At 27.4% G+C, this 26,787-nt stretch overlaps 3 protein-coding genes across 5 annotated transcripts in view; 2 read left to right on the forward strand and 1 right to left on the reverse strand.

Annotated features, from left to right (window-relative positions):
* LOC145192171 (sorting nexin-7-like) lies at positions 1-11,473 on the forward strand. The gene is made up of 11 exons (XM_090074049.1): positions 1-267; positions 572-784; positions 890-1,000; positions 1,403-1,570; positions 1,778-1,973; positions 2,255-2,385; positions 2,495-2,563; positions 8,441-8,527; positions 8,691-8,792; positions 9,719-9,871; positions 10,999-11,473. Exons 1-11 carry the CDS (start codon positions 136-138, stop codon positions 11,065-11,067), a joined length of 1,431 nt encoding a protein of 476 aa, XP_089930175.1. The 5' UTR covers positions 1-135; the 3' UTR covers positions 11,068-11,473.
* LOC145192169 (uncharacterized) lies at positions 3,057-7,856 on the reverse strand. Of its 2 annotated transcripts, none has more exons than XM_090074033.1 (6): positions 7,659-7,856; positions 6,759-6,968; positions 4,897-6,409; positions 4,044-4,207; positions 3,522-3,702; positions 3,057-3,371 (listed from the first exon to the last, which is right to left on the reverse strand). In XM_090074033.1, the coding sequence occupies exons 2-6, from the start codon at positions 6,953-6,955 to the stop codon at positions 3,276-3,278; spliced, it is 2,151 nt and encodes a 716-aa protein (XP_089930159.1). In that variant the 5' UTR covers positions 6,956-6,968; positions 7,659-7,856; the 3' UTR covers positions 3,057-3,275. The 2 variants fall into 2 exon arrangements, with proteins under 2 accessions (XP_089930159.1, XP_089930166.1); XM_090074040.1 differs by lacking the exon at positions 7,659-7,856 and adding an exon at positions 7,238-7,571.
* Positions 11,407-26,787, forward strand: part of LOC145192168 (integrator complex subunit 7-like) — a 19,217-nt gene continuing 3,836 nt past the window's right edge. The window contains exons 1-17 of one of the 2 annotated variants that reach the window (XM_090074020.1): positions 11,407-11,691; positions 17,122-17,251; positions 17,805-17,951; positions 18,567-18,620; positions 18,905-18,988; positions 20,334-20,380; positions 20,826-20,908; positions 21,068-21,184; positions 21,526-21,648; positions 21,744-21,849; positions 22,955-23,050; positions 23,908-23,996; positions 24,223-24,316; positions 24,419-24,564; positions 25,788-25,934; positions 26,168-26,215; positions 26,306-26,461. In XM_090074020.1, coding sequence (XP_089930146.1) covers positions 11,631-11,691; positions 17,122-17,251; positions 17,805-17,951; positions 18,567-18,620; positions 18,905-18,988; positions 20,334-20,380; positions 20,826-20,908; positions 21,068-21,184; positions 21,526-21,648; positions 21,744-21,849; positions 22,955-23,050; positions 23,908-23,996; positions 24,223-24,316; positions 24,419-24,564; positions 25,788-25,934; positions 26,168-26,215; positions 26,306-26,461 — 1,728 coding nt within the window. In that variant the 5' untranslated portion in view covers positions 11,407-11,630. The remainder of the gene's footprint in view (positions 11,692-17,121; positions 17,252-17,804; positions 17,952-18,566; positions 18,621-18,904; positions 18,989-20,333; positions 20,381-20,825; positions 20,909-21,067; positions 21,185-21,525; positions 21,649-21,743; positions 21,850-22,954; positions 23,051-23,907; positions 23,997-24,222; positions 24,317-24,418; positions 24,565-25,787; positions 25,935-26,167; positions 26,216-26,305; positions 26,462-26,787) is intronic. The other variant, XR_016447956.1, reaches the window with a different exon arrangement.

Below are 26,787 nucleotides of genomic sequence, written 5' to 3' on the forward strand. Positions count from 1 at the left end.
ATTAAAAAAAAAAAAAGAATTTGTAACAATGCCCGTCCGTTTATTATTGCCTCGATGTTTTAATATTAACGAAACATAAACAACAGAACTCCTCTTAATTCTATGACCTGAGAGAAAACCTAATTATTAATAAAAATGTCTGATGAATATAACCCATTCTTAGATTTATCAAAAGAGGAGAATACTAATCCTTTTGAAGACCAGGAACAAGAAGAAGACTTTTATGTTCAAAAAGGGTCTGAAAATTCTGCAAAACCAACAATTCAGGTTAAATTTTCCCAACATATAATCATTTATCTGAGCAAATAAAAGTTTTTTTAGTGTGTGATATTCACTTAGCAGACTGGTAAACTACTACAAAAAAGTTGTGCATGTTTTCTCTTAAAGATTAGTTACAGTTTTTTCCAGAATAATAAATTGCTGTGTTAGTATTAAAAATTGCATCTTAAAAATCTAGATAGCTTCATTAAAACAAAGTTAGTTTATTCTAGACCCTATATGTGGCATATATGTGGCATATATGTGGCATATGCATATTACAAAAAAAAAGCTTTGTTTTCTTTTATACCAGGTTTCAGATGAAAGTGAACGAAAAAGTGCCCTCTTTACTTATACCTCTCTTGAAGAAGAACAGCAAGTCAATACAATCATGAGATCCCTATCCATTGATGAAGATCAAGTTGATGCTAGTTCGAATAGCTCTGATTCTCAAGATCTCATTGTTAAAGTTGATAAGCCTGAGAAGCATACAGAGGGTTATGTTAGCTATTGTGTCACTACAAAGGTTGATTTATTTAGTTCAAGCATTCATACAATAAGAACAATAATGTTTCAAAACACATGTTTTAAAATTATTGCAGGAGTAAGCATTTTCATCTCAATTTTATAGTCAACAAGACCAGAGTTTGAAGGTGGTGATTATCAAGTTCGTCGTCGATATCAAGACTTCTTATGGTTGCGTCAAAAACTTTCTGATTGTCATCCTACACATATTATTCCTGTAAGATAAGGTTTAAACTTCCTACTTATTTCAAAAGATTTGTAAGTATATGTGATTAGAAAATTCTAAAGAAAATTTTTTTTAGCATTCAACATATTAATGATGATTGCTCACACTAGTTTTTCTTTGTCTTTTTCTCTTGGGTGGATTTCTTAGCGAAAAAAAGCTTAAAAGTTATAAAGAGAAATTTTAGTTGTGATTTATTTGATTTTTTTATTTGAATTTTTTTAAATGGCTGGATTATGAAAAGAATATATAAAGCTAATTAATTATCAAGTAATTTAGTAATGTGAAATTATTGTTTCCTTTGTTTTATTGCAAACTAGCTATAACTTTGAAGTTTGAAAAATTGGTTTATCTTTGGTTTGCATTACTTTTTGTTTCTTTGTCTTTTGTTCAAAGCCCCTACCAGAGAAATTCACCTTCACAAAGCACATTAAAGATAAATTTGAAACTGACTTTTTAAGAACAAGACAGAAAGCACTACATAAATTTATGAGTCGAGTTGTTAGCCATCCTGTCATGTCATTTAATGAAAATTTAAAAATTTTTCTGACAGCAAAAGCTTGGGTAAGATATATATTTTAGTTTTGATTACATGGTACATGTTTAGAAAATCTGTTTAAGTGGAAGTTTTAGGGCTCAATGTATAAAATCTAAAGTTAAGAGTTATTCAACTTTATCGATAAAATAGTAAATTCCTCTGTCCAAACTTTTTATTCAAATTTGTCCAAATTATTTGTCCAAAGGTTTTAAATTTAATCCATATTTATTCAGGAAATGACAACCGCACGTAAAAGTCAACCTGGGACTGCATCACGTGTTGGAGGCAGTGTACGTAATACAGCTGCTCAGTTTTTGATGAAAAATCGAAGTGAAGAATTCTCAGACATAATTAAGTATAATGTTCAATTTCAAGGAAAAATCAAAGCTTTTGCAAACATTGCTGAAAATATTGCTCAAGAACGATTTTGTAAGTTTGTTTTTGTAAGAAAATTTTTGAAGTATTACAAAGTTTATTTTATTTAAGCTCTGATTTTTTTAAACCTTTTTTTATACTTTTGCCATCTTATTTTGTAGTTACTTTTCTTCTACTTATAGTATTTCGATAATATAATATTTTCCATATTTTTAATCTGTCTTATTCACAAAATGTTTAACACACCTCTGTGAAAAAAAAACAAAAAAACATAATTTGTTTTTTGTCCTATAAAATGTATTCATAATTTATTCAGATATTATTATTATTTTTAGATATGATGGAGGATTTCTCAGAATACAGTTCTGCCTTCCAGTTGTGGGCAAACTCAGAAACACGGTTGGCTAATACTTTGCATGCAGTCTCACAAAGCTTTGATAAAAACAAAATCAACTTAAAAAATTTGGTTGGTACTTTTTTTTATTTATGATAAAAAAATCTTAAGTTTTTATATTGTTTGCTGATCTCTAGACTTAATTGTTTGCTGATCTCTAGACTTAATTTTCTTTTCTTAGCTTCGTATGCATGAATCTCATGTTTGCGAACCTCTGAGAGAGTATCTTTTATATTCTGATGCAGTCAAGGTACATATTTTGAAATCTGTTTTCAAATTTCTTTACATAACATTTCCAAAATTTTCAATTTGTTTATTGTTTTTTTAATAATGTGTACTGAATATGGTTTTCCAGTTTTGAAATTAAGATCATCATAAAGGTTATCATTTAACTAGTTGGTTTCAATGATTGTTGTTGTTATTTTTGTTGTTGTTGTTGTTATCATTGTTATTGTAATTTTTTCTTCAAATAAAAACAAAGAGTGTTATAACATTATTTCATTCAGTTTTAAGTAATTAAAAAAAAAAAAAAAAAAAAAAACTTTACAAATTGAAAGTTTAATTTTTTAAGTTCATATGTAAAAAAGGGTATCTACCTAACTATCTTGTATTGCATATAAAAAAAAATTTAATAGATAATCAAAAGCCAAAAAATTTATGTATGTAATAATCTCAACCACTTTTCCTGTGTTACGTAAAATCAAATGAAATTTTTAAAAACTAGTAATTATTATATTTTATAATTTTTGTTTCTTATTGAAATTAATTTGCTCTATTTTTTTAAAAAAATTCGTAGCAATAAAGACAGTATTCCCAGATTGTTACATTATTGACAGAATGTTATTGTTAATATTGTAATAAAAAACAAACTTCGGTATACTCTGTGTGCTCTGCTGATTGCTTCTAATTTCTTTGCCAGTTTTTCTTGAAACTTTCCTTCAATTATCTTAAATAAAGTTCTGTTAATTTTTCATGGAATTTCTTTTAATTCTCCTTTCCCATTTCATAATTGTTTTTGTTAGTGTTATAGGTGTAGAGACATATTGAGTTTTATTTTCCTGCAAATAAACAAAAAATTAGATTTTTTACAAGACATATTTATAGGTATACTTCTAGTATATTGCAACTATTAAAAATAGGTGTATGCAAAGTATTTTTTGCCAAATATAGCCTAAATAACTATCTTTTACTAGTTTTTACTACAATACCTTTATTGGTTTGAATGAATTATCAAGCAGATGAAGGTCATTTTTGTCTTCATTATATTCCAGGGTGACAAGAGGCTTTTTTGCAGCCCAAAGATCATTCAATCCTTGTTGCTTCATTTTCAGTAAATAACGTTCTTGAATGGTTCTTTGTCTTTCAATATCAGCCAATCGTTGCTGTTCTCTTAAAAAAAAAAAAGTTCAAAAAGTTCAAAATCTTTTTTTTTTATTTTTTTGAAATTCAACTCTTTGTTATTAACTTGTTTTTTTAAGCTGCTTTGTTAAGTTGTTAAGTTCAATGATCCAAGTTTGTTTGGATAAGTTTTCAAACTAACAAATTTATCTAGTTTACACTTTTGAAAAAATTTTAGCATGATAAAGTTGAAAAACACAAGAACCAACCTTGATAAAGTAATGTAAAAGCAATAAACAAGTGTTGATAATACAACCCATTTTATAACTTTCATGGGATCTTGGAGTAAACACCTTAGAAATCTATTAAAATTAAAGCATGCTTTTACTTACTGCATTTGTCTTTCTTGCTCAGCTTTTTTCTGCTTAATTTTTATTTTGTTCTCTCTTTTATTCTGTACTTCTCTTTGGATAGCAAGCTGTTTGTGTTGCTCTTCTTCAGCCTTGTTTTCCCATTTTGTTGCTAGGGGAAGTATTGAGAGATTGTGATGACGTGGCTATGATGAATCATTAATTTATTATTATCAATTATTGAAATATAAAATGATATAAAGGAACTAATACAGTAAATAAACTTTTCTGAACAAATGAATGAAAAAGTAATGATTAAATAACATGAACACCTTTAATTCGGTCTGCTTACTTGTATATTTTTAAAGTTAAAATGAGGTCTAACGATTTTAAAGTACTACAACTATCAGTTTCTCTTACTGCTAATGACCTTTTTCATGATTGTTGTAGGTTATCGCAAAAAAATTTTTTATTTTCTATCAATTTCTAATTAATTTACATTGGCTAAATAAATTGATTTAAATTTCCTTTTATCTTAGATTTTAGCTTACGTCATGTTACGTCAAGTGTTTTCCTTTTTAACTTTAAATATTTTTAATCAACCAATTTCAAATTTCTGAAAGATTTCGATTTTTCTTATTTTGCTATTTAATTGTTATAAATTATAGAAGTTATGTAACTAATGCAAATTTTGTAAGATAAATTATATTATAAAAGTTGCATAATTTGTATGAGTTATGCAAATTATGTAGATTAGTTTTAAATTTGAAGTAAAGCCCTTTATGGAATTACAGATCTTGAATTTTCTCAGAGCTGTCCAGTAATAAGTTACAAATTCTTAAACAGTATGTAACAATTAACGCAAATTGAGACTATAATTTCCTAAAACTCGTACCTTCTCGTTATATTGCATTATATTGTCTTCGTTTTTTGCATCATGCGAAACAAGTCCATTTGATAGATCACTGCTATTGTCTAGAATGATTTTTTTCTTCCTATTTTCGTTGTTTATAAGCTTTAAGTGAGAAGACCTCTGAATTTTAGGATAATTTTTAATATCTTCTTTACTAGGTCTTTTGTTTCCGTTGCTCGATGCTTGTGCGTATGACGTTCTTGCTTGATTAGTATTTTTATTCGGAGATTCGTTTGTTTTAACATTTCTTTGAGAATCAGTTTTTGTTTTTAAGTCCTTATGGTCTTTAAGACTGATTCTTCTTGAATCTAATGATCTCACTTCGCTGTCATTTAAATAAAGTGATGATATTCCATTTAGTATGTTGCTCATCTGAAGTTTTCTTTGTTGTATTTTGGCGTACTGTCTTTCAAGATCCTCTTCTCTCCTTTGTAGTTCGAATATTTCTTGCATTATCTTTGTGCTCACCTGCTCTTCTAAATTAATCTTCTGCTTTTGTTGTCCTTTTTTTTCGTATTCCATCTGCTCCTGTTGTTTTTTATGCAACTCCATTTGTTTTTGTTGTATCCCTTGAGTTCTTTCTCTCAACTCTTGCTCACGAAATTGCAACTCTTCAATTTCTTGAATTATTTTGCCTCTAGGATTAACTTTTTTTCTCTCTTCTCTTTCTTCTTCCTCTACAGCTTCGTGGTAATATAATAAGTTTTCTAATTTGATTAATTCTTGGAATGTCTTGCTTTCGTCAGAGTTTCCATTTTCAAGATATTGCTGGGGTTCTGATTGCATCCTAAAGAAAATATTCTCTTCGTCATTTCTTTTTTTAGTACTATTTTGTTTGGACCATTGTCTGCGCAACTCTTCTTCTCGTTGTTGAAGGTCGTTTATCTCTATAGAGATTAGCTGCCGAGTTTCAATGTTATCCTTTAACTGTGTTTTTTCTGGCTCCTCAAACGTCCTGTTTAATATGATGCCGCGTCCTCTGTATTTTGACTGAAGTTCAAGTTCCCGAAGTTTCTCCTCTTCGATTTCACGAACAATTCGATCACGGCTATCTTCAATTTGCGTTTCATCGTTGCTCTCTGTTTCATCGCCTGATCGATCGCTTTCGACATATAGGCCACGCTCTATTTTTAACGCCTTTTCGCGATTTATTCCATCGTATATGTCTTGAAAAATATCGTTGCGATGATCAATAGGAGCTTTTTCTTCTAAATCCTCTTCTTCTTCGCTATCTAATTCTTCTTCTGACTGTGAAAAGTTCAACTGACTGTTGTTCGTAATGCTGAATTGAAAATCCTCAAGTTTGTCATCTTCAGAAATTTCTTCATGAATCTTTTGTTCTTCAACGTTTTCATCTTCATCATCATAGACTAAGTCTTCAACGATATTTTTTCGATTTTTCGACATATCTGTTGCCTCTTCTATCGGCTCGATCTCTTCTATTTCACTTAGATCGTCGACACTTGATTCTTTTAAATCACCATTCATTAAAATACTAGGAACGAAAATGTAGAAAAAAAGTTTATCATTTATAATCCAGTTCATTTGTCAAACTAAAAGGGTAATCCCAGCAAACATTAAGTCTAAAAAAGACGTCTTAAATATGTCTTTTAGACGAATTAGACGCTTTTTATACCTCTAAAAGACATCTTTTTTAGTCTCGATGTTTGCTGGGAATAATCGTCCACTAAACAGTTGTTTATGTAATAGATTAAATTATTTATTGTAAAGTTTATTAAGAACATTTTATGTTTGATTAATTTAATATGTTAGAATAAGTATATGATAATAAATATTTGATACAAGAAGTTATATACGCTGGTATGTAAACTTTAATTTTTAACCTTTGAAAAAGATCTTCGTGTGATAACAAATTGTTCACTGGTAATGGTTCGTCCAATAATGAGGTCTTATTGTTTGCATACTGGTATTCTTCGTTTTTGCTTAACAAACCGAGCTTAGCTTCAAGCGATCTCTCTCTCTCTTTGAGTAACTCGAGTTCTTTTCTTGCTTGTTCGATTTCCTGAGATTTTGTTGTCATGGCAATTGCAAATCTAAAGACCAATACCGAGTTTTAAATTTCTTTCTAATATTGGTACTGTCATTTTTTTATTCCCAATTTTTTTTTTTTTTTTTTTTTTTCCTTAGCGGTTTTTTTTTCTTCTTTAAAGAGTATTTTCAAAGATGTGGTGGTATAATATTTTAGAAATGTAAGTATTTTGATGCGATTTTCGTAAACGTTTGTTGATCTTTAATGAGGTTTTTTTCGGCTGAATGTGAAGTTGAATTCAGAAACCTTTTTAATTTATTTATGTTCACTTACATTTCGGCCTGAAAATGACAGAAAGCATTCTTTGTACTCACTATTCCCAAACTGTTTTAACGTATTTGTTGCCAGATATCAGAATTAAAATCAAGCAACAAAAAAAAAGGTACACATGAGTCATGAATACCGAATGTTTAATTTAAGCGAAAATGATCGAAAAATATGATGTCTAACTAAAAAAAACTTAAAAAATATGAAACGAAAATAATAAGAAATAGGAAAATTCTAACACAATTCGCAATCAAGCGCGCATTGTAATCGAACGTTTAAAAGTAAATAAAGCGTATTTCTAAGCGCAATCTAACGCGTGTTGCAATCTTACGCCCATAACAATCTAACACGTAATGCAATCGAATGGATATTGTAGCCTTAATACCGAAGCTTTAAATTGAAAACATTAAAGCCTTTTGAAACTTACCTGTTTTTATCGAACTAATTTCTATTCTTCTCTCAAAAGCACCTTTTTTTCTCCGATGTCACTTTTTCTAAAATATTATTTTTAAAATATCATCTTTTTCCGAAATATTATTTTTAAAATATTGCGTTTATTAACTTAACGAAGCACGCCTGAAACGCTCTAAAGTACGAAAACGTGAAAAAACTTTTAAAAATGCATGAATATAATTCATTTGCTCAAATTTTACGATTTTTCTCCATTAACGCTTTCTGGCGAAGTAAATTATTCATACCTTATTATTCTTGCGTTTCTTTAAAGGTTTGTTTAGCAAATAAAATGTTTTTAAATTTGGTTTTAATAAAGTTATTTCATAGAATATTCTTAATAGAGCTAATTTTCTCCCCTTTTTTTGTTTTGTTTACAAGTTTATTTATTTAGATAATATTATTATATTATACTTTTTCGTTTTTTTTTTCTATCTTACTATTTATGCTCTACTTACAGATTGTGACTTTTTTCTCTCTTCGTTGTTGTAATTCCGCTACATTCTTTCTGGCTTGTTAAACAGTTTCAGTGACTGAAGGGGTGTGGGGGTTTTATATAATAATTGATAATTGACCTTTTTGTTCCTTTATTACACAAAAGAAAAAATTGTTTATTTTTACTATTTGATTTTTTAGTTATCTTAATAATAAAAGTGCAATTTCAAATTGAATTTTCAATACATTTATACAAGATCTTCTTTGTTAATCACAATATCTTCTTTGTTAATCACAAAAACTTTAAAATGTACTCCTTTATAGGATGCTATGAAACGGAGGGACCAGTTTCAAATAGAGCAAGAACTTTCCGCTGAAGAACTTCAAAAGAGGCGCACAGAAAAAGAAGAGGTTTCTTCGTCATTAAAAAAAGTTCCTTTCGTTCAAAAGCAAAAAATAAGATTTATAAAAAGAGTTTTTTTTTTCTATTTAGTTTTCAAAAACCTTAAATAATTATAACTCATTTAAATTACTTTTATTTTAATTTTTTTTTTCCTTCATCCTTTTTCTTTAGTTGGAAACATCAAGTGCAAAATCAATATCTTCGTTTTTTTCAAAAGATCCTGAAAAAGTTAAGGAAGAAAAAATATCAAAACTAAACCAACAAATTAAAGAAGTAAGTTTAGTTAATAGATCCGTGGTCATCATTATAAACCACATAGCTTAATTAGTTAATAGATCCGTGGTCATCATTTTAAACCACATAACTTAATTAGTTAATAGATCCGTGGTCATTTTAAACCACATAACTTAATTAGTTAATAGATCATTTTAAACCACATAACTTAATTAGTTAATAGATCCGTGGTCATCATTTTAAACCACATAACTTAATTAGTTAATAGATCCGTGGTCATTTTAAACCACATAACTTAATTAGTTAATAGATCATTTTAAACCACATAACTTAATTAGTTAATAGATCCGTGGTCATCATTTTAAACCACATAACTTGATTAGTTAATAGATCCGTGGTCATCATTTTAAACCACATAACTTGATTAGTTAATAGATCCGTGGTCATCATTTTAAACCACATAACTTGATTAGTTAATAGATCCGTGGTCATCATTTTAAACCACATAACTTGATTAGTTAATAGATCCGTGGTCATCATTTTAAACCACATAACTTGATTAGTTAATAGATCCGTGGTCATCATTTTAAACCACATAACTTAATTAGTTAATAGATCCGTGGTCATCATTTGAAACCAGGTAACCCTTGGTTCAAGGTTGATAGAAGAAAAATTACATGGACATCTGGGCATAACTCACTAACTTTAAATAAACTCAATGACTTTAAAATTCGAGGCAATTTTAATGAAATTATTATAAATTACTTTCACACATTTTGCGTCACACAATATTCATATATTATATATGAATATCATATCTATTACATATAAATAATTCATAAGAAAAATAATTTGCAGGAAATCGAGTCTGGTTTCAAATAAATGACGAAATTTTTTCAAAGTTTTTTACTTTTAAACCTGGAATTTTGATATTCATTTACAAAATAAGATAATTTTTCATTCAGTTGCTGGTCGAATCAGAATTACTTGCCGACAAACGAGAAAAAGCTGACCACGACTTCAAAGCAGATTTAGAAAGATGGGAAAAAACCAAAAAGCGTGATTTAAAAGCATTATTTTTAGATATTGCTGAAAGGCATATAAAATTTTACGAAGCAGTAAGTTTTTTCTAAAGATATTTAAAGGTATTCAGAAGTAATGATAATTTTACTTAAACTTCGTTAAAAAATAAAATAGATTGTGCGCAAAAAAATATAAAAAAAAGCTTTTTATCGAGCGTACACTTTGGTTTGCTGTAAATTGGGAAAAACAGTCAAGGAAATTCACGAAGAATTGACCATACCATAGCTAGATGGTGTACCTTTGTACACGGCTGTTTGGAGATGGATTAACTAATTTAAACACGGCATCGAGGATTTAGGAGACCAAGACTGTCTTTTACATCAAATTGAAGCATTAATCTCGTTGTCCTACGATCTACGATCAAAAAGAATCCTTCACGGTCAAAAGTTCAAAAAGTAAACCGCGTTTGTATTCTGCCAAATTTTGCAGAATTTGGCTAAATTTAACAGGTGTAAATGGTGGTTGTGTGAAAGCAAAGAGTGGATACCATTACGAAGGATGAGTCCTGGTTGTACTTGAGACAAGGTAGCTGCAATTAATCAAATTCATCATGGGTTAGTATCGGAGATTCCCCGAGAACAGTCGTCCGTCTAGACCTATTTAAACCTAAATAAGCAGGCCCCCCTGCCAGGACAAGGGAAAAACCATAACACGCTCAAACATGCATCGTATACTCCCTCAATTCTGTTGTTAATGCCGTTGAGAACAACGACCGACGTCAGGCACCAAAAACATGAAAATCCTGCATGAGAACGCAAAACGTCATTGATGCAAACGTCTAGACTTGGCACCTTGTAATTTTTGGTTTTTTAACAAAATCAAGAAATACCTAACTGTCAATAAAGATATCTGAAGCTTAAAAATGCAGATTACAGAGATAGTTGCCGTAATACCCAGAGTAGAGTCGCTAAAGATATTCGAGAGGTATCTAGAGAGAATACAACTATGGATTGATAATAATGGCGAACACTTTGAACATTTAATTATATAATAGTTATTAATATTTTAGTCTTGTTTTTTTCAATTCATTATATCGTTACTTCTGGATACCCATCAGAAATTTGATTATTTAAATTTTTTTTTTCAATATTTTTCAGTTTTTTTTTATTCTTTCTGCAATCTACTATTTTAAAACAGTTTTCGTTATGTTTTTATTATTTAGAATACTGCCGCTTGGCAAGAGGCTTACGAAGCAATAAGCAATCCTCCGAAGGTTCATACTGCTATTTAATGTTCAGCATTTTAAGAAAATGCACCACACAGTTGCAGTTTAAAATTAGAACTTTTTGCTATGATAATGATTGCTTTTCTTTTTTTTTTTTTTTTGAATGTTTTTCCGTTCAATATTTAAATTTTGTCTGTATTTTTGTACTTATTTTTATTTTTCTCTACGATCTTTTATCATCTACAAAAGTTTAAGAAATTTTTACAGCCAGTTAAAATTGTATTAAAAGCATAAATCTTGATCTTTTTAGTATACGTGCATGCATTTGTTTGTGCTGAATAATAATATGGTTTTTTCTTTAAAAAATGTAATGGTATTTAAGCACGCGAGAATATTGTTGTTGAATTTTTTTATTGAGTCAAGTCATTGTTTTGTATTTGGATTATCTTAAAGAATAAACGCAAAAAAGAAATAATTTTCTCATTCAACGCGCGCAAAATGATATTTGGGTTCTTGTTGACGTTGGAATGCGTTTTACACGAGGGGAGAAACCTAATTCAAAAAAAAAAAAAAAACGAAGTAGAGTTTAGCTAAATCAGGAATAATAACTAGAACCTTATACACGATAAATGTATCAACAAGAATCTCAAAACCAAGACTCTAATGGAGCTTTAATGGAATTAGAGAAAGGTGATTTTGGTTGTTGCAGTTTCATTTTAATTTGTTAGGCATTTAGCAAATTAGCTGTGATCTATAAACATACCTATTTAATAACTATTTTTACTTTTTATGCTATTAACGTAATAATACAGATGTATTATGTTGATGTAATTTCTCTATTTCCCTGAAGCATGAGAAAATAGTAATTATAACTCATGTATTTAATAATAACTATTGGTTATGTTTTTGGTTTTAATTGCACTACTACTTATCCATCCATACAACGCTACACTTTGTACATAATTTATCGTAGCTCACATATAAATAGGTACTTTGATTGAGGCTTTTTGAATTTGAATTTTTGTCTCACTGTACCTGGTATATCTCTTAAAAACCAAAGAAATGGTAAACAATTTTGAACCACATCCGAACTAAAGTACTCTAATATATGTACCTTTTCATGTTTTTGAAAAACCAGACCTAATTAAAATGATATAACAATGTTAAACCAGACCTATTTAAAATGATATAACATTGTTAAAATCAGTTATTTTCAACACACTAGAATCATTTAGAATAGTATTTTCAAACCAAGTAAGTGAAAAGAAGAGTTTTTGTTGTACACCTATCAAAAATTAAAGATCATCAACATTTTTAGATTACATAGCAAGGAATGGTAGCAAGGATTACAAGGTGCAGTGTATATTAAAAATAGTTTGTTGAAAATGTTCACAACTGAATTATCAAGGAACTAGAATTATTGGAAACATGAATTTGAAATGTTTTTAAAATATTTAGAAGCACTATGTAGAATTGAAATAGTTACATCATGTTAAAAAATAATTTTAAAAAATTGTTGTTCAACATTCCCTGTTAACCCAAAAGTAATAGAATCTTGTTGAAAGTTAGAGATATGTAAAAGGTGTTGAAATAAATTAAAATTTTAAGTATCAGAATCTTGTTTTAAAAACTAAAATCCTTCAATTTTGGCAAAAAGTAATGGCCTAAGTGACAATTTAAAGTAAGTTTTTTACACATTAATAGGCGGAAGTTTCCCAAAATGTCTTTATTTGAAGTCAATGTAAAACAAGAAGTAGATCCTCATTACCTTTGATCTCTGCTCAACTAAAAGATTGTTAAAACCTTGTGTACATGTTTAACAAAGAAAGATAATTTAACCATTTCTTTAAAAATGTGTTTCTGATGGCAACAACCCATGTTTGACTATTTTTAATCTGAAAAGGTTCACCAAAATCTTATTGCTAGCATAATCTGAAGTGCTTTCCATCATGAGAGGTCAGGTATTCAAAGTAATGGAAAAAAGAAGACAATTAAGTACTTAAAAATGATATTCAATCATATTCAAGTAGCTTCATTTATGTGAATTGCTTAAAATTTTAATTGTTATTAAATATTCCACTGTGAACAGGTAATCATAAATGAATAAAAAGGCATCAGCTTTTGCAACAAAACTCTTGTTAGTAGTGTAATATAATAGTAGTTTTGTTGCATAAAAACCCCAACTAATGAAACTTAATGTTCCATGATTAAATCTTTTTGGGATCCCTGGGAAAAACGATCTAAAAATCTCAATCTATTTCACAAAAAGATATAATTATACCTAAAGAAAACTGATCTTATGCTCATAAAATAACTTTCCTAGGCAGTACACCTATTAGTACAACATTAAGTTAGAGAAATTAGAACAAGTGACAATATCAATAAAGGTTTTAAGATTCTTATCATTCCCTAGGCTTTCAGCTTCCTAACCAATATTTCAGTATTTTAATCTTGAGTCTTGATATACTCAACAACTTCATTAGTACAGATTCTGGTTTAGAGCCTCTGTGAAACCAGAAAACCCCTTCTCACATAACACTTGAAGTTTTGCTAATTACTTTACAGAAATCTAAAAACTAGCTTGAGTTAGAACATTTTTTAGAATATAGATTTTCCTTGGCCACATTGGCTGCCATTAAACCTTAAAAAAATTTGGTTTAGATAAACTGCCACTCTAAAACTTTATTAACTTTTTGAAATAAATGTAGTAAAAATCTTCAGTAGCTTGCTCAGAGTTAATAGATTTTTTAAATATCACATAGTTAATCTTAATCCGAACCCTCTAGCCTTACAAAACTTTCAAGGTAATGCCTTACACAGAGTCTTGCACTAACTTTTTTTTAATAGTTCTCAATTTTTTCAATTTTTGAAAGTCTTTGACTGAAAGAAGATTTGCAACTATGTTCAAAAGTCTAAAACCAAATATTTTAAATGAATTGATAAAATGCATGTGTGCTTATCACCAGCTTTAATGGCTTTTTTTAGAAGGCATAAGTTCATTGGGATTTTTCACCTATTAAAAATCTTTTTCACCAATTTCAAATCTTTTAATTGGTAAAAAATCCCAATGAACTTACCATCGTAAGTTCATTGGGATATTTCACCAATTAAAAGATTTCAAAAATCTTCTATCAAGCAATATTAGTTTTACATTTTTCCTAAATTCCTAAAGACTCTCCATTGTCATCACACACACACAAAAATCTGGGTAGTTTAGTGGTAACCTATGAAGCATTCATTGTTTTTGAGGATTTAATATTTCAAAAAAAAAGTAGTTCTTGTTTTTGTTAATATCATAGTCAATATCCAATATATTACATGAGCCATTATGGCTTGATTTTCTAAATTTTAGCAAACAATGTTAACCAAATATGTAAAAAAAATACTTAGAAACATTTTGTGAAATGCATTATGATTATGGCAGAAAGCTATAAAGCATTCTTTAATGCTTTAAAGTTTATGTTACCATTAGAAACAGTTTTATAGGAAATTTACCAGAAACTATACCAGAAATTTAAAAAATCTTGATATTTCTCAAGACTTTTTTTGTACTCTCAGTTGCTTCACTTAACAGCAAGTCAGGTAACAATATTTTATTCAGCTGTTGTTATTTCATGTATTGAAATAACTTGCATGTTTTTTAGTGATCTTCTGGTAAGAATTGATCATGATGTGAATTCGATAGTACTTCAAATACTAGTCCTTTCACTGGAAGCAATATAAGACTTATAAGTTATATGAAAAACTTTGTTGTTTTTTGATAAAGAGGTTCACTTTTGCTTTCTGATTTTATTAAAGATGGCTCTCCCATAGTGGAAATAACAACTAAGTATTTAGTTTTTTAGAAAGGGTTTTGAAAAGTAGCTTCATAATCATCATTGGTTTTTCACAGAAAAAAAATCTGAGGTATTGGTAAGCATAGTAAGATGTTAGGTTTGTCATAACCCCTTTCACCTCAAATTCTTGAGAAATTAAAGTTGCAATCTCCTTCAGGAGTTTAAAATGTCTAATTCAAAACACTAGAAAAATATCTAATGTTTCCATTAGGTTAAATTTGTTAGCTGATTTAATGCCTTTATGGTACATAGGTTAACTCATTAAAAACATGACATACATTGGAATTGGTTTCAATTCAAGTGGGTTGCTTTAAATTTGATAAACTTAAGGGCACAATCATTGTCATTTGATAAGTACATATTTGGTGACAATTTTGTTAATTCCATTAAGCTACTTGTTTGGTGTATCTTTGTCAGCTACTTAATTGGTATTTTTAGATACTGCAATTATAATAGCATGCAGTTACGATTAGTTACAGCTTTTATAAAGGAATTATTAAATACCACTTATAAATTTGGTGAAGTCAAAAAAATTACTAAAACTACTCTGTTGTAAAGTCAAGTGAAAAATACATAAAAGTTAATTAAACATAGGCATTGTTTTTGTAACAAGAACAGGACATCAAAGAATAAGCAACAATAGCAACAATAATAGCTTAACTTAAACTACCAATCAAAAGTTTAGAATTACATAAAAGTAGTACATTTCCTTGTAATGTATTACTTTTGTGTGTTTATTTTCAATAACAACATAATGAATAGATTAGTATTAAAAATCTGTTTCTATTTCTATAAAAAAAAATATATATTATTCAATTAAATAGTGACTACTAAATCACATTTTCATCAAAGAAACCTTCATTTCTTTTAATAACTGCTTCACTCAATCTTGTCATTCTTGATACCAATTTTTCTTGTGCAGTTGTTGTTAAATTCTTTCAGCCATCTTATACTTGATCAGAAACATCCCCAGATCATAGCTGAGCCATCACTGCGTTTCACTGTTAGAACAATACATGCTGGTATCATTGTCTCTTCAGATGTAGGTCATACATATATTTTTCTATTTGAGCTGAATATCTGAAATTTAGATATATCTGTTCAAAGAACTTTAGACCAATCAAATATACTCCAATCCTAAGGCGTCTTTGCCCATTTCAATCTCTTTATGCAATTTATTTTCTTTAGTAGAGGCTTTTTTACAGTAATGCATCCTTTTAGACCCACATCTAATAACCATCATTTCATAGTCATTAAAGAGACTTCTTCATTTTCTTCATTTTCTTCATTTTGTTAATTGTTAAACTCAGTTTGTATCTGAGGGGAAGTCAAATGCCTATTTTGCTTAAAAACAAACTTTATGCGTAAATCATCTGGCGTGGTTGTTATTGAAGAAATTCCTGATCTTAGTAAGTCACTTAAAGTATCATGGATAGAGAATCTCTTTATTGTCCTTATTTTCTTTTTTTTTTTGCAACTTGTGCTAAGTGTTTATTGCACTTTTAATTGCAATGCTTATATCCTTGATTTTGTCATGCCTATATTGTCATATAAGCATGACAAAATCAAGGATATAAGCATTGCAATTATTATATAAGCATAACAAGATCAAGGATTTAAACATTGCAATTAAAAGTGCAATAAACACTTTGCACAAATTGCAAAGAAAATGAAAATAAGAAATTATATATATATATTATATATGATAATGTAAAAAATATATATAATAATATATTAAAATATATATGTTAATATATTAAACCACTTGAGCTTTTGAATTTTTTAAGAAATATCAATAAGTTATTACTAAAATATTGTTTTTCCAAGATAAGATAAAGAAATAAGACAAAAAATGAAAACATTAATGCAAAAAAAAACAAAAAAACAATAATATGCATAAAACATGATTTGTTATAAAATACAATAATGACTGTTAGTCATATATAATATTATTATATAACACTGTAACATAAATCTTTTAAAAAAATTTTAAGAATTATGTAAAAAGTGTTTAAATTACAATAAAATAGCAATTGCTTTTATTTAGTTTAAATAAGCCACAGAATATATTCAAATTTTTGGTTGGTATGTTGCAAATCTCTTTGGATCAAAAAGTCTGATATATAATAATATAATCTAATATATAATAATTCCTAGAGAATGGACATACTTAAGTTATATTAAAATATTAGAGTTGATTGAAGCTTTAAACATGGAGGGTTAAAGCAATAGTTATAAATTTGTTAAGCAATATGTAAAATTGAAATGGAAATTCAATATATAGGTCTTCGAAGTGGAAAGGCTGGTGAACAATGTGAAGCCATTGTGCATGTTCCAGCATTACTAGAAAGACATCCTTATCCTATTCTTGTAAATGCAGCCTTTCTGAAGTTAGCTGATGCTTTTCGCACTGGGTAAGATATTATGTTAATCAGATTTTTCGTAGTATTTTAAACGGAGAAAGTTTGAAAAATATTTTTTAGATTTTCTTGGTATGAGAGAAAATGACAAAATTTTGGAAAAAATTTTTCACACAATTTTTTCAGTTTTTCAAAAATTTTTCACACAAAAACTTTGGAAGAGAACACCTCAGTGTTTAATTTAAAGCATGTTATAATTATGTTGTTAAAAATTTGATGCGATGAGTTATGCAATAAATTTAAAGAGTTATACAGAAGAAAATACTTTCAAATTCTTTGAAAATTTTACAGAGCAAAAAAAAACCAAATAAAACTTTTAAATCACAAATCTAAAACATCATTTTTATGACTGATGTGGTTAGAACAGCAAAAAGTTATAAAATTTTCATTATTCAAAATAACAATAAACTTAATAAACTAATATAATAATAATAAAAATTAAGTTCCATTACTAAAAAAAAATTTTTTTTGACAGTTGTTTACATTTATTTTATTCGTTTTTCAACTCAAACTTTTAACTTTTTTTTAACTTTTTTTTTAACTTTAGCTCAAACTTTCTAAAACTGTGTGTGTTGAAAGCAATTCAGAGTAGCAAAAAGCATTTGAACAAGATATTTAATGTGGATGAGTTCTATCTTAGATTTTTTGCAGTTATACACAGTAATGACCCAATTGCTCGTTCAGTTACATTAAGGTAATTAAAATTAGTATGAATAATAAAACGTTTCCAAATTAAATTTATAACAAAGAAATTTATATTCCAAGTGTTTGTTAACTTTTATGTTAAAATGTTTTTAGTTCTAACACTTTTTGACTTTTCTGAAATTAGTTATTTCGTGGTACTTTTTAGTTTTACTTTATAAGTTACTTCAATATATTAGATCTGCTTAAATAAGTAAACAGATTTAATATTTGATATAATAAACACTTAAATGTAATATAAGGAAAACAGAGGTTGTAGTTATCAACAACGAGTGCAAACTGCACATCAGGGTGTTGGGATTACTTTAGTTGTTGATAACTAAGTTTGGTTGTTTTGTACAAATAATGAACAGGTGTTACATAGTGTCACAAAAAATAATTTTAGCAAGAATGAAATTCTTCTTCAAAGTATTTTTTGAGCTTGTGATTGGTGAATCAAATGAGAATTTATTTAAAATTTTTTTTGCTGGTAAGTTTTAGTATTGTTTGGTGACTAAAAAAAAGGTTGTGTTTGAACCTAAATCCTTTTTTTATTATTTGTAGCCATGGTTACTTTAAATATTATCTTTAACTTTCTCTTTAATCTTTTAAATAATTATCGTTCTAGAATTTTCGGAAGCATCTCTTCAATTGTAGCTGAGCGAAAAGACATTCATCATTGGTCTGGTTCTATTTTCTTTAAAAAAAAATCCTCTGATACCTTTAAATAGCTTTGATAGTCAGAATTATTTAATTATCTTTTGTTTTGTTTCATTAAAGATAGCATTTATCAGATCAATAGCTATCATTGCCCTAGCAATCAAAATATTTTTTTTTTTTTCTTTCACCTGAAGTAAATATTTTCAAAAGTGTTTCAAATAAAAAAATATTTAAAAAAAACGTTTTTTTAAGAAGTTTTTAAGAAATTTTTTCACCTTAAAAATCTTTCTTGAATATTCTCTTTAGCATTAACAACAGCCTTGATTCTCATGATAACTCAGAAGTTGAAGCTGCAATATTTGCAACAAAGGCTTTTGCTGAGCAATCAAGGTGATTTTTTTTTAATTTTTATTGCTGATGTATTGCTTTAAGAAACATTGAACTAAGTGACCATGGGAATATGTCCATCTAACAATGATGAAAATGCATCGTTCATTTGTTAATCATTTTGAGAGAGAGAGCAGTTTTTTTTTTTTTTTTTTTTTTTTAATGGAGTTTTAGTTTTAGTACAATTGCTTATTTCAATTATAATGGAAAAAATATTTTGGTATAAAATTCCAAAACACTGACTATTAAAAAACATCAGGCATATTTTGTTATTTAACACCAAAACATTATGGAAGTCTTTAAAATGGTTTATGGATTTACTATGTTATTACTATGGGTTTGTTAAAAAGCACCTTCAACCAAGAATTCCTACTTCTAATGCATGTAGACTCTAATTACTCTTTTAACAAGTGTTTTACAAGAACTAAATACCAAGAACATTAGCAAGTTTCAGCATTGTTAAAACTCAAGAGGTATCTAGATAGAATACAACTATGGATTGATAATAAAGGCAAACACTTTAAACATTTAATTAGATATAGTTATTAATGTCTTACTCTTGTTTTATTTAAATTCATTTTATCATTACTTCTGGATACCCATCAGAAATTTTATCATTTCAACTTTTTTTTTTTTTTTTCCATATTTTTCTGTTTTTTTTTATTCTTTGTTTCTTTTTTATTCTTTGTTTTATTCTTTTTTTTGTATTCTTTATTCCATGTTTTTTTTTATTCTTTCTGCAATTTTTTTTTGTTAATTTCCATATTGCTGCAAAAGTGAAAAAAAACTGAACAAAGAAAAGAAAACAGGTTCAGCAAGAAAATGTTTTTAGATAAAATGAACAGTCACACAACGTCTGACCCTTTCATTTCAGCTCACAGAAAGATCATGTTACCTAAAAATATCTTTCCTCTTGGTTTAATAACTGTCATTTAATTGGATGGGTTGAGGAATATTGAGCGGAATCTTTTTTAATTCATGGGCAGAACCTTTTTTAATTCATGTTTCACTTCTGACATGGTCTTTTATTTTATTTTTCTGTACTGAGGTTTTTTAAGTTTTTCAACATGCATTTTATATGGTATTCAAGTGCTACATTCACAATTTGTCTGCTAATTCTAAATCTACTTTTTTTGAGGAATCTCTTTGTGTTTAAATTGATAACTAGTTCCACCTTGATCACATGTATTTGACCACACGTATGATCAGTTTGGTGCATCCGCTAAAACTGTTACCACATATATAAGTTTTCCTTTCTCTGGAAGTTTCCTTTATTCTCATGCCATAGCATTCTGTTCATTCAGCTCCAAATAGTTTTTATTTTTTATCTTTATTTGTGTATTTTTAGTTCTTTTGCAGTGGGAATGTGGCAGAAGATTTCAGATATGGTAAAAGGTACTATTTAAATCTTGCCATTTTCTTATTTTAGCCTGATTTTTTTTTTGTCATCTAAAAAGTAAAGTTTTTAAAATAACAAGAAATATATTCTGAGCAAAGCGGTATCTTTAATTCAGCGCTATATCCAACAAACATGAGAAAGCATCAAGTTGTAATCCTAAATATAAAAGAATTTAAAATGGTAAAAAGAAAAATAATTCCTTCACCATAACAAATAACTAGAAATTACTACTGACAATCAAAATTTATTTCTTTCACAAAACATTTTAGTTTTAAATGTTACACTCTATCATAATCAATCAAAAAAAAAAAAAGGAGGGGGGGGGGGGGAGAAACTGCAGTAGCGCCAAATTCCCTATCATAATCAATGGAATAAATAAATCAAAAAATACCAAGGATTCTGTGTTTGTTAATTTGTGAATATTGATTATTCTTTTGTTAGGCCTTGCCACATCTTTGGAGTTAAAGATGAAACTAATACCTGTGTTTAAATACATGCACCATGATTTTTCAGTGGTCAACAAGGTTAATTTTTAAATCACAAAACTTTTTTTGGTTTTTTTATAACGCATAGTCTTTACCAAGTACACAATTATATTATAAAAATAAACAAAATAAGAATTTTAAGCTCATAAGGTTTGTTTTAAATGTTTTTAGCTTGTTTTTAATTTTTTTTTAAAATAGGTCAACTTGCTGTGTGATGAGTTGATGGAATCTTATCCATCGCATAGATTCATAGCAACTGTACTCAATACAACCACCCAACTATCCCTTGCCACATTAGTTAATATTAACTCTCAGGTATAATTTTACATGTAGCTCTGTAAAGTAAAGGGCTTGTATTTGATACAAGTACAGTTATCTTAAAAGTAACTCATGTTCCCTTTTCTGAATATTTACCAGATTGTTCAAATAACTGCATTGTGTATTGGAATATTTGCTAGATAAATAAACCACTGTGTTGCGTACAAAATTGTACTGATATAGTTAGCTTTTTCTTTAATCCGTTTTTGCCTAAATACATCTTTGTTTCTAAAAACACGTTTTTTCATAAAATAAACTGTCTGGAAGTACAAATGGCATAAAATAAAAATAAAAACATCCTCCTTGAAATCAAACACCTTTTCTATTCACTTATCTAGGTTGCTCGATTGCTACGCTTCACCTTTGAAGTCCCTCGTAAATCAATTAACCATGTAGCAATTCAAAATTTGTATCAGCTAGCAAAAAGTGCTTCATACCTTTGGCATGAAGAGCAAGTTGAGGTAATTACTGAAATCTTGGTTAGATGTAATTAGTTTTAAATGTATTTGAAATGATTTCAGTCCTTTTAGATATTTTTTACATTATTGTTTTTCAGAAATTATTATCTTCCTTATCAACGCTGCCTTTAATATTACAGAAGAAAGTTTTAGAAATTATTGTAGTATTAGGTTGCTCTTACCCACAGCTTTTTTCACAGCAAGGTATATTGTCATTCATTTAAATCAACTTTTAAGAATCAATTTTTTACTTCCTTATGGAAAATTACCACTGAAAATTAACTCTATGCTTTTAACTAACCTCATCATATAAAGAGATTGTTAATGTATCTTAACAAAGTCATATTGGCATGTAAAAAGTTTGAAGTTTTTAATTCTATATAAATTTTAATTCAAGATGTGTGGTTAATTTTCTTTAAGCTTTGTTAAGAATGCCATTTGGTATTTTAATTGATTTTCTACAACTAATGTTTTGAAGCATATATTGTAAATAAAGAAATAAGTATTTATTGTAAATAAAGAAATAAGTGTGGAAGATTTTGATTCTTATTGTATTTTTGAAAAATAATATCAAAATTATGATAAATTTTAATATTTGGTAGAAAAAACCTCCTCATGCTACCACAGTGGTTAATTATTGGGATGCTCTATTACAATCTAAAATAGTTGCATAAGTATTTTATAAAGTATGAAAAAGGTGTAAATTTCATGAAAAAAAATCTATTATCAAATTATGAACATTAAATGAGTTCTCAAATTTTTTTAAAAATTTCAATGTAGAAAAAAAAATTTAATAAGTATGACAAAGTATGTTTATAAAAAAATATAAGTTTTCTTATTTATAAAGTTACAACTACTGTGATGTTTACAAATATCATTTTAGAGTTGTTTTATATATATATATATATATATATATATATATATATATATATATATATATATATATATATATATATATATATATATATATATATATATATATATATATTAACCAGTACATTAACAGCTAAAGAGATATATATATATATATATATATATATATATATATATATATATATATATATATATATATATATATATATATATATATATATATTATATATATATATATATATATATATCTTTAGCTGTTAATGTACTGGTTAAATAAGATTGAAACTAAAATTTTCCTATTTGGTTGAACTTTTTTTTTATAACAAACAATTTTTTTACCTTTCAACCAAAAGTAAGTTTTTTTTTTATCATTGTGGGCACAGAAAATATTACCATCTCATTTGATATCAGTTTCTGTAAGTAAATATTTTTTTAGCACTTGAGGATTTGGCTCATCTAACAAATCACCTTTGTATTGAGATATCTACTTCGGCTCTGCATGTGTTGGTTAGTGTTCAATCAAGTCTTAAAGGTACAATTAAAATTAATTGTTACAATTTAAATAACAATTTTGTAAGTTTGAAACAGTAACAAACAATAAGAAACAAAACAATGTGGAAAAGTCTTAAAGTAGGAAGTTTTTTAATTTTTCACTTTGATATATTAGTTAATCCAAGATACAGCGTACAATAAGTAAAATAACTATTGCAATTATTAGTATTCTTCTTCTTCTTTTCTTTTATTTTTTTGAATCATCAAAATTTAGGTTCTGTGAAACTGAAACTGAACTGAAATTTTGTCCGCTGTCTGAAATTTTGTCCGCTGTCTGAAACATTTTTTAAGTCAAATCGATTCGAACCTATGAACTGTCTGAAACCTTTTTTAGTTAAATCAGTTCTAAAAAATGGACTGGGAAAAAAAAAAACTGTCTGAAACATTTCTTAAAGAAAATCATTTTTTTAACCAATCTTGGTAAAAAACAAACTAATACATCTATAAATTGTGTAGTTTTTTTCGCTATTTTTTCTTAAAAAACATGCAAAAATTGTTTTTTAATTGCATTGAACATTTTTCTAGGAAACAAATTGAATGAGCCTGTTACTCATAAAGAGTTCTATAGGAGCAAAAAAACTGAAAAAAGCTATCAAAGTAAATGAAACTGTTTGTGATTTGATAAAGTATTGGCACTGAAGCGGGTATAAGGGGGTAAATTAACCCATCTACATTAAATCATATATCTTATAAATCATATATCATCATAAATCATATATCATCATAAATCATAAGGGTGGCTTTAAGGAAGAGATCTAATTTAGTTATACAATCTTGAATAAATGTAATTTCATTTGATGAGATTCTTGAGTAAAAAGATTTTTATTTAATTTTTAGGTTCTTTAGAAGATGCAGCTGAATTTGAAGCAGATCTTGAAGGTCTATTTTCCATCGCTATTTCAGAAAATTCTAACTGTTCTTTGAAAGTAATTCATTTGTTAAAAGTTTTTGTTTTGTTTTTGGTACTGATATAAATTTTTTGTTTCTAAAACAAACTTAAAGTTTATAAATTCTTATTACATCTTAATGGTATGGTTTTTCATAATACTAAGCATTCATAAATTTAATTTATTGAGTAATAGCTTGGGTGAAACTAAATTCTAATTAGCATGATAATTAAATGATGACTTTTCTAAATGCCTCTCTTTACAGCAATGTTTGAAGATTGCTGTCGTTATTGTTAAAAGTTCAATTGCTGAGTCTTCACTACCTGCTTTCTTTGTTCAGTGTTTGCCTTATTTAACAAGTATGGTTTATGCAATATCAGCTTCATTTAAATCATGAAAAAAGCTTTAAGTTTTCAGTTGTTTTGAAAACATGATGTTGATTTTTGACTTTTTTTAAATAGAGGCTCAGACCCTTGAGGTTTGTCATTGTCTGGTAAAGTTAGCTGCTCATAGAAGTGATTTATTTGAAACATTGTTGGATATTCTTCTCCAGTTACTAAGCAATATTATTACAAACGAATTAACTAAAGTTGACAAAGATGTCATTGTAAGTCTTTATATATGTTTTTTTATATTTTAAAACTAGTTAATTATCTCTAGGGTTACATTTGCTAATTTCTTAGGTGTATTGTAAAATACTCACATCTCAAAATGGGTATATCAAATATAAAAACGTTGCACAATCATATTTTCAATGTTGATTCAAAAAACTCTTGTATTAATTATGTGAATAATTATGCAATAATTATGTGAATAAATATATTATGTTATACAATTACTTATGCAATAATTATGTGAGTAATTATGCAATATCTTTTATTTTCTCTTGTAGTTGGTGTTTTTTCAATAAGCCTTAAATCAATCTGAGCATTCTTAAAATGTATTCAAAATACAGTTTTAATAATAATACTACCAATTGCATATATTATGTTACAAGATGGTGACTTTTAGTTAGCACCAAGAGTGAGATACTCTATTAACAGTTTAATTTGAAATATCCCTCTTGTTATTTCTTTAATGAAACTAGAAACAAATAATGAAACAATTTTTTGTTAAAAAGAGAAAAGTAATGATGAAAAAATAAATTTTTATGGCTGAGAGAAAAAATGTGTTTTAAAGTATTTTGAAATTAAACCACTTTTCTTTCAAATTAAAAGTTACAAAAATAAGTTTTCCAGAACTATTTTACATGGATATGTAGATATAATGCAAAATATTTGAGAATTTTTCCATTTGCAGATATTTCTTGATGTACAGATATCTTTTATCTTTGTACATATACTTTTCCAGTAAGAAAAAAAAAAAAAAGCCTTTAACTGTTTCAGGTATGTTACTGTAATATAAAAAGTTTATAAACAGCTAAAATTTTCTAGTTTTTTCATCATAATTTTTTATCTTTTCACTGAAAATAAATGGAATGTTTAACTGTTTCAGGTATGTAACTGTATATATAGGTATGCAATTGTAAATATAGGCATGCAATTGCATATATAGGTATGTAATTGTATATATGGGTATGTAAGCATAAATAGATATGTAATTGTATAAAGAATATTTTAAAAATAGGTTTGTAATTGTATATATAGGTATGTAATTGTATATATAGCTATGTAATTGTATATAGAGCTATGTAATTGTATATAGAATATTTTTAATGTTGTCTTAAATTTAAGTGTTTTTAACAAAATGTTTTACAAATGAACTTAAGGTAGTTTAGTATTTTTGACTGGAAAAGTTAATTTCATTTTTAATACTTGACTTTTCTCTAAGGTAGCCTTGGTTACTGTCATTTATCATATCGAAGCAAGAAAGGAAAACAAAAAGTTCCAAGAAGATTTCTTTTCGTACCTAACCAAGCTTTATGATCTGGGAGAGTATTGGGTTTTGTTTAGGTTAGCGAGACAGGCTTCAAGATTGGTGAGTTTTTTTTAATTTGACTTTAGAAATAGTTTTCAGAATTATTAGTTGCTCATTAAAAACAACCTCACATAGCAGCTTATATAGCCTCACATGTTTTAATTAATGTTATTTAACCATTTTCTCATTTATAGTTAATATAATCAATTTAATGATGATCTTTTTGAGTACTTGCTTTTATATAATGAACTGTGTTTGTAATAAATCAATCTCAACTTTGAATAATTTTTTAGGCGTATCCTACTCTGACATATAAAATTGTGAACTTGTTAATTGCAAAGGTAATTTTCTTTTTCTTCTTTCTTTTGTTATCTTCTTTTTTTCGCTGTTTTCTTTGTGTGAAGAAAAAAATGTTCATACATTTTAACAAGGTGTCTTCTGAAAGCTTTTACTTTTGGTTGAAATGTTTATCAAGTATTCACGAAGGTGAATCTATGCTGCTTGGAGATGTTTGTTCAATGGAAGAACTCCAAAAAAAGTTGATTTCAGCACATAATCATTATCAACAAGGTCTTACTTATCTTAAGGTGTTTTTTTTTTTTTTATATATATATATATTTTTTTTAATTGAATTGTATAGTTTTTTTGTTTTTTTTTTAATTATAAAAGTATGATTTATGAAAATGATTTTAGTTCATAAACTTTGGATGCTTCTTTTGCAGGTTTTATTGTCTTGTAATTTTTAAATGACTTTTGTTTTTAAGTAAATACATTTAAAAACTGTCAGGAATGATAATGGCGTAATGGGATTTCTGAAATATTTCAAGAACTACTTTATGAATTTTAATAATTTTTTTTTTTTTTTTATTGTTTTAAAGCAAATTTTTCTTCAATACAGTAAAGCTTTTATAAA

This window comes from Hydra viridissima, unplaced genomic scaffold (assembly GCF_058129835.1).
Source record: "Hydra viridissima isolate aposymbiotic clone 2 unplaced genomic scaffold, HvirCarnegie_v1 scaffold_1, whole genome shotgun sequence".
In the NCBI taxonomy this organism is placed as follows: Eukaryota; Metazoa; Cnidaria; class Hydrozoa; order Anthoathecata; family Hydridae; genus Hydra; species Hydra viridissima.

Excerpts from the sequence above, each read along its gene's own strand:
- LOC145192169 (XM_090074033.1), bottom strand. The coding sequence starts at position 6,955 with ATGACAACAAAATCTCAGGAAATCGAACAAGCAAGAAAAGAACTCGAG. Across the intron at positions 6,410-6,758 it reads CACGAAGATCTTTTTCAAAG|TATTTTAATGAATGGTGATT; the intron begins GTTAAAAATTAA and ends TTTCGTTCCTAG. Across the intron at positions 3,703-4,043 it reads GAGCAAGAAAGACAAATGCA|AGAACAGCAACGATTGGCTG; the intron begins GTAAGTAAAAGC and ends TTTTTTTTTAAG.
- LOC145192171 (XM_090074049.1), top strand. The coding sequence starts at position 136 with ATGTCTGATGAATATAACCCATTCTTAGATTTATCAAAAGAGGAGAAT. Across the intron at positions 1,571-1,777 it reads TTCTGACAGCAAAAGCTTGG|GAAATGACAACCGCACGTAA; the intron begins GTAAGATATATA and ends ATATTTATTCAG. Across the intron at positions 8,793-9,718 it reads TAAACCAACAAATTAAAGAA|TTGCTGGTCGAATCAGAATT; the intron begins GTAAGTTTAGTT and ends TTTTTCATTCAG.